The sequence below is a fragment of the Micromesistius poutassou genome (assembly GCF_964030765.1).
Source record: "Micromesistius poutassou genome assembly, chromosome: 18".
NCBI classification, from domain to species: domain Eukaryota; kingdom Metazoa; phylum Chordata; class Actinopteri; order Gadiformes; family Gadidae; genus Micromesistius; species Micromesistius poutassou.
Genome location: NC_140288.1, coordinates 4,490,584 through 4,498,083, shown reverse-complemented (window position 1 = coordinate 4,498,083; position 7,500 = coordinate 4,490,584). Strand labels below are relative to the sequence as shown.

Sequence of the window (7,500 nt, the reverse complement as noted above, 5' to 3'; positions counted from 1 at the left end):
AGCACTGTACTCCACACACACACACACACACACACAACAGCCAAACAAACACACACCCCCGATGCGGTCCCTAACTTTAGTTAGAGAAACATTTCACAGGTGACAGGTGCTGCTTTAGCTCGGCTTTGCTGAAGGCGTGGCCCGACGTCAGAGAGCTCCACGCACGGGAACACGAGACCCAGGGCCGTGATGATGACACAGAGCGGTGACACAGCGCGCCACTGGCCTCCGGACCGCAGGGGGTGTGACACGGTGAGTGTGGTTCTGTTTTAATGACTGTGTCTGTCTGTCTGTCTGTCAGTGGCACTCTGTGTCTTTGTCTGTGTGTGTGAGTCCCTCTGCCTTTCTCCTCTCTCTCTCTCTCTCTCTCTCTTTCTTTCTTTCTCTCTCTCTCTCTGTCTCTCTGTTTCTCTCTGTCTCTGTTTGTCTCTCTGTCTGTCTCTCTCCCTGTCTCTCTCTGTGTCTCTCTATCTATAATACATTTTGTTTTTAAATGAATTCTCTTGAGTCTCTTCTCAGTACTTCATCACCCCCTTCCTCCCCTCTCTCCACCCCTCCCTCCTCTCTCCACCCCTCCTCCCCTCCCTCCTTCCCTCCCTCCTCCCCCCCTCCCCCCTCTCTCCTCCCCCCTCCCTCCCTCCCCTCCTACCTCTCATCTTCCCCTGGACGTGGTCCTTGGAGGCGATGATCTGGTCCATGTCGGTCCTCAGCCCCGCGTCCCACACGGGCCGCTGGACCTCACAGCTCTGGACCAGCGCCTCGTACTGGGACCTGGTCTGGCGCAGGACCTGCTTGTACAGCGAGTCTGAGATCTGGAGGAGGAGAGGAGGTTGTTGCATATCCTCTGCAACATGGCGGTGACGTCGCTGTACCATCCATAGAGCAGCATCTATGTACTGTATATGTCTATAGGTTTAACCCCAATGTATCATGGATGCTCATAGCCCCTACATTCCCCTAATGACATGTATCTGAATCTACTGTAAGTCACGATTTTTTATTATATTTTATGATGGATATTTGACATGCACTTGTGGGCCTGTTTTGGCAGGTCAAATCAGATCATCATATATCCTATGTTGTCCTGTACGATACACTGAGTAGATCATTTTCTTCATTGTGAGATTGGATGAAAATGTAGTTGTTAACATAGCAATAAAACCTAGCAATAAAACACGATTTTAGCTTGATTTACATGTAAAGTTCAACAGACGTTGTTAATTAATTCATTAAGTATTAACAGACTGTTTTAACTCTCATGTTGTTGTTGATGTTTACCAGCATCCAGTGTCTCTGTTTCTGCTGAAGCTTTCCTTTGAGTCTGTGAGCGATCATACTCCTCATCTCTGGATGGAGAGTCTCCATCACCAGGTTAGCTAGGATCTACACACACACACACACACACACACGCACACACACACACACACACACACGCGCGCGCACACACACACACGCGCACACACACACACACACACACACACACACACACACACACACACACACACACACACACACACACGCGCACACACACACACACACACACGCGCACACACACACACACACACACACATACACGCGCACACACACACACACACACGCACACACACCACACACAAACACACAGATGCAGAGAGTGAGACACACACGCACGCACACAGTTAGAGAGAGACACACACACACATGCATGCAGAGACACACACACACACACACACACACACACAAAAACACAATATTACAACCATGGAACAATAACAATCATCATTTTTAATCTGCACAATTTGCTAGGTCTAAAAAAAAACAGTGTATCTCAGTGTGTCTGTGTAGACCTAGTACGTTGAGTCGTGTACCTTTCCAAATACAAACACAGCAGAGCTGGATCTACCGATTAAACATCGAGTCACTGAACAGTTTAGTGATAACACTGCTAATGTTTTAATCTGTTGACACAGACAATAGGGATTCAAATGCCACTGAACAAAGTGTCATCTTACAGTGTTGAGCCATTGTTCGAAGGGAGCACTAGGCAGGCTTAGAGTCCCCGTTTGACCCTCTTGTTTCGTGTGGTGTGGATTGGTTGAACACCTCTAGGGACATTATGGGCGTGTCCCCCTGTATGATGGACAGCTCAACCTACCGCCCGGTTATCTATCCTAGTGGCTCATCAACACCTAACATAGGTAACATAGGTAACATAGGGGCCATTTGAGACTGATCCAATGGTGTTTGAAAATGTACCCGCAAGTAAATGCTCTGAATATTTAAAAGCACATATATTAAAATCGATCTATAGTCAAAGAGTTCAATTTCACTTGAAATGACACATTTAAAACCAGCAGCGTGTCTTTAACGCTCATCCGATGTTGTTTGGAAAACGTTCGCTGGAAAGCACGTGAGGGCGAGCTCATACACACAGCGTCTCTGTTCAAACCGCAGCGCAGGTAAACACACAGAGAGAGAGAGAGAGAGAGCTCTGATGAACTGGTCACTCCATCATGCGCCTCAGATCATGGTTCCTCCACTCCTGCCAGCGTGTTATTGTTCCGGTAAATATTTAACAATGCACACACCCCTCATGACCGCACACACACAAAAGGCTGTGAGTGTTTTCAGATGTTAGCTTCCCCTTGAGTTCACCTGATGCCTACGGGTGGCAGGAGATTGCGAGAGATATAAACCATGACAACTGTTGTGCACAGGCCCTGCATATAAAAAAAAACAGAGCGTGGTGTGATGTTGAAAGGGGTCGAAAGTTACAAAATATTTGTTGAAATGTTCTAAATATTGATTAGTGGGTAGCTTAATAATACACTTCTGTATTGATACAGATAGCGATTAGAATTCCTCATGCTTCGGTTATATTTGTGCTAGTTGTCATGGGATTTATGAACTCTGGCGGTTGAAACAAGGAAATACAGAGTATTTTTTTTATGATCAGAGGCTGGACGAGACCCAAGTGTTGCTCTGTTTTGTCTTTTAGATTCAATGAAATAATCCATATTTACGGTCCATTCAACTTTCAATTTGTGTCATCCCAATGTCCACAGTCGAAGCTGTAGCCATCCCTGAGCAAGACATGCCCTCAGCCCCACCTGCTCATCAAAGTCATGTATCCGAACGCACCGTCTCCCTGGATAATAAGTGTCTGCCAAACAACGTAAATAGAGATTTGCACAACAAGGAGAGGTACAAACTAAAATCTGGATGGAGGACGGCCAGCTCTGCAAACGACATCACTGACCAACACAAGGTGGCATGTGTCTTATGTGTGATGTTTGGACAACTGAAGTCAGTCTGCGGCCGCCAACACGAGGTGTCTAGACACCTGGTCCAAAGGAGACAGGAGCAATTACCCCCGCCTCCCCGTCCCTTGAGCCTTTGAGCCAGGCTTCAGGTGATGTTAACATTCGATGGAACAAGCTTCTGGCTGACTACTTACTGCCTGCGTGGACAGCAGGTGTTGTCCTTTTATCAAGGGAAGGGATTAAAAAAGAAGGAGGATGAAATGATGGAAGTGATAGTTGTGGTCAAGCTGTATTTCAACAGATACTTGAGAACCATCTAACACTAGGGCCGTTCTAAAATGACAACAGTGAAATAAAACCATTATCCTAGAGCAAGACGCCTTACACCCCTACCTGCTCCTTAATAATATACATCAGATTTCACGTCAAGTCCTTCTGGGTAATGGCTAGTCATTTACTCAATTACTTAATCTTAATTCCTACATACACGTCCTTCAAAGCTATGTAATAACATCACTCAAAGTCAAACTGGAAAGGATAAGCTCTGAGAGAAAGCATTGGTCCCCCCGGTCGTCGTAGCTTTCTGACATATACATAACAGTGGACTATCCAATGAAGCGACTGTAGCGGGTCCTCCCTACCTGCGGGGGGCCTCCACACATCATGTCCCAGGTGCCGTAGTGGCCCTTGGCCTGCCTGTGTAGCCGCACGGCGTCGGTGAAGGCCGGGGTCAGGACCTTGCAGTCCTCCGAGAGACCTGGTGGAGGAGGGGGAGGAGGAGGAGGAAGAGGAAGAGGGGGGTACACGGGTTAGATTGAGATCCAAAGGACGAAGGGCTCTTGTGGTTGAGCACGTGGTTTCTGCGGTCAATCCTCCATAGTGTGCTCGTGCGCTGGTCCACTGTGATGGCGTTTGGGGGCCGCAGGTGCGAGGTGTCGTCATGTTGTTGTTGTTAAAGCTCTGTGTGCAGGAGGAGACCCCCTCCTACTGAATCGACCACTCGTGGTGTTTTAGTCGCTGCGTTCCAATACCAATACCACCATACTATTTAGTATGCCGGAAGAAGAGTTAGTATGTCCCAATACATAGTATGGAAAACACATTATGCCAAATATATCAGGGTGTTGTACTACATCCGGTCACTATGCTTTAAAGGTGCCATGACGTGCCACCGGGTGTGAGTGTGATTCGCCGTTACGAGACGTTTTGGAAATCTGCCCCTTATGACATCACAGGTGGGCGTGTCCACCGAGATGTGTGACGGATAGATGAGCAACGTTTGCTCTAAGACTGATCTATCACAGCGCACATCTAGGTGGACACGCCCACTTGTGATGTGTCAAAAGGGGCCGATTTCCAAAACGGCTTGTAACGGCTAATCACACCACACCTGGTGGCATGCCATGGCACCTTTAAGTTTGGGCTATTCTGCCCCTCAATCCTCTGACCGCAGCAGAAGACCTGTTACATCGTCTGAGCCCCGCGAAAGTCAACGGGTTGCACTAACAGGTGTGCTTTTCAGTGAAATCACCTGTAGTAGGTCCCAAATGTATGCATACTGTGTGCGACAGTGTATACTTTGTAAGGGTAGCTGCAGTCCTACGTACTACAAATAAAAAATAAAAAAAGTAGGATTGGTACACACTGCACACAGACCGGGCAATGCGAGCGGCGAAACCACAAAAAAGTGCGTTCCTTAACAATCAAGTCAATTCCAAGAAACAGATTTCTAGAGCTGCCACATCTCCACCACGGCGTGTTTGTGTTTGTGTTCACACGTGCACGAGCACGATTGGCAAAGACACAAATCCGTTTCTAATCACCAGCCGCCCCCCCAGCAGCCCACATCCCACAGCTGTATGTCATGCGTGAAACAGGAAGTTGTGGGCTGGCTGGAGCGCCCGTGATCGTGTGGCGTTGCCACAGTAACCGTTCCCTCCCCGACGCGGGGACAATGGGAGCGGTTTGAATCGGGCACTTGGCGACCGTCAGACGCGTGTGTTTCCAGGAAGTTGGTGCTGGTGATAACGCACACACCGTGTGTGTGTGTGTGTGTGTGTGTGTGTGTGTGTTTACGTGATTTTAAAAATAAGCAGCCGGGGGCGAGGTTACGATCTGTCTGCTGGTGTCAAGGCTGACTCTTCACCGACTGGTTCACTCTTGGCACAGAAGTTGTGGAAAAAAAGGTATTTTATGCAGTATGCAGTAATGCAGACGAATATATGTTTAAGAAGGTGCAAAAACAGAGACGTAGGTGTGTACACAGTGGAGGGGATACTCCCAGAAGAGATGAGTTTGAGGATACCTTTTGAATAATAATGTAATGTCTATTCAAAAGGCCTAATAGTATATATGTTCATATAAATCACGGACATTCAATGATTGCAAAGGCGGTTTCAGTTCGGCCACTCGACAACAGTGTGTCTGTGAATCATGGACGCTCGAGTACAATGGAAAATGGGTCGTGTTTGGTCCAGAGCACATGAACAGGAAAACTAGAGCACATCTAAGGATAGACTCTCAGTCATGTGTGTGTGTTTATGTCAACACAGTGTGTGTATGTGTATGTGTGTCTTTGTGTTTGTTGTGTGTGTGTGTGTGTGTGTGTGTGTGTGTGTGTGTGTGTGTGTGTGTGTGTGTGTGTGTGTGTGTGTGTGTGTGTGTGTGTGTGTGTGTGTGTGTGAGAGAGCCAGATGGAGAGAGTGTCTGTGGTGTTTTGTCTACCATATACTCGAGCTCTTGATGTTTCGTCTGAGTTTCCGTCTCAGGAGAATCTCACAAAGACAGGAAGCAAGTTTGCCATGAAGGGAATCGGGAGAAGAGAGAGAGAGAGAGAGAGAGAGAGAGAGAGAGAGAGAGAGAGAGAGAGAGAGAGAGAGAGAAAGAGGGGGAGAGAGGGGGGGAAGAGAGAGAGAGAGAGAGAGAGAGAAAGAGGGGGGAGAGAGAGAGGGGGGAGAAAGAGAGAGAGAGAGAGAGAGAGAGAGAGAGGCAGAGGGGGGAGGGATTCATGGAGTTAGGGTATGCGGGTGAGGGACAGTCGGAGGGTGTGTAGGTTAGGGGTGGGGTATGAGGGAGATGCAGGGGAGGGAGGGGGTGAGGGACATAGTTAAAGTGTGGAGGTGAGGGAGGGGAGGGAGTGCGGCAGGAGGTGTATGGACGGGGGGGTGTAGGGGTGAGGAAGTGGAGGTGGGGGTGAGGGAGGAAGGGGGGAGGGAGGCTGCAGGACAACAGAAAGCGTTCCCAGAGTTGGGTTTTATGAGGGTCACAGGGTCGAACCACGAGGGACGTAATGATCATCAGAATGAAGACTTTCACTCAGTTAGGTTAAGTCAACAAGTTTTAAATCGATATATAAATAATATTCACACACACGCCTGCAGTACCTGAATCCACAGTATTAATCAATGCCTTGGACGCAGTTAACTATTAGCACAAAAATATTTGTTCAGTACTTTGGTTCAACTGTGTGCAGTAACTCCACCTGATTTAATCCAATCTAGAAACTCTGAACACTTTTTTTTTTTCTTCAACAATAACAAAACTTGAAGTTGACGCAATGACACACAGGTATGCAGGTATCCATTACACCCCGACTGACTTCCTGAATGAAATCGGAGGACCGACGGCGTTCAAATAACATAAATAATGAGCACAGCGCCACGTCTAACGCACAGCAAAGAGTCACCGTGGAAGAGCGTGGGTATGACAGCGGAGGGTGGAGTATAAATAGAGATCAGAGGCATCGAGTCTAAATTAAAGTTTGTTATTTTGGGGAGGTTTGCCGCTGAAACTATCGTTCCTTTGAGTTATTTATAGGCCGTCCAACCTCGGCTTTGAGCTCGCTGAACGTGTCACTCGAGTGAAAAATGTGACGCTTCCTCTTAAAGGCGTGCAGTAGCATGTTGGAACAGGTCCGAGGTACAGACTGGCCTCGGTTAGGGGTTCGGGTTAGGGTTAGGGTTAGGGTTAGGGTTAGGGTTAGGGTTTCAGCCTCAGAATATTATTCCTGGATTCAGGAGATGGACTAGGGCGTCTCAAACACAAACACAACCGTTTGTTGTACGTACATCAAGAAAGAAGCATCTGTAGCGATACAACGGCGTGTGAAGTGAAGGACTTTTAAATTGGCCGCTTACGCCCCTCATATTGAGTTAACACTAATGGACAATGAGCAGGTTAGAAGTGGACATCTGCCTCTGTAATCCGACCGTAATCTGATCATAATCTGATCCAGTGCACTGGGCCGCTGGATCAGGTA

At 47.8% G+C, this 7,500-nt stretch overlaps 1 protein-coding gene across 1 annotated transcript in view; it reads right to left on the bottom strand.

Moving 5' to 3' along the window:
* The window catches only part of niban2a (niban apoptosis regulator 2a), a 35,378-nt gene that overhangs the window by 8,438 nt on the left and 19,440 nt on the right, over positions 1–7,500 (bottom strand). The window contains exons 6-8 of the mRNA XM_084483382.1: positions 3,884–3,999; positions 1,279–1,383; positions 650–812 (exon numbers count right to left, since the gene is read on the bottom strand). Of these exons, the coding sequence (XP_084339508.1) occupies positions 650–812; positions 1,279–1,383; positions 3,884–3,999 (384 nt within the window). The remainder of the gene's footprint in view (positions 1–649; positions 813–1,278; positions 1,384–3,883; positions 4,000–7,500) is intronic.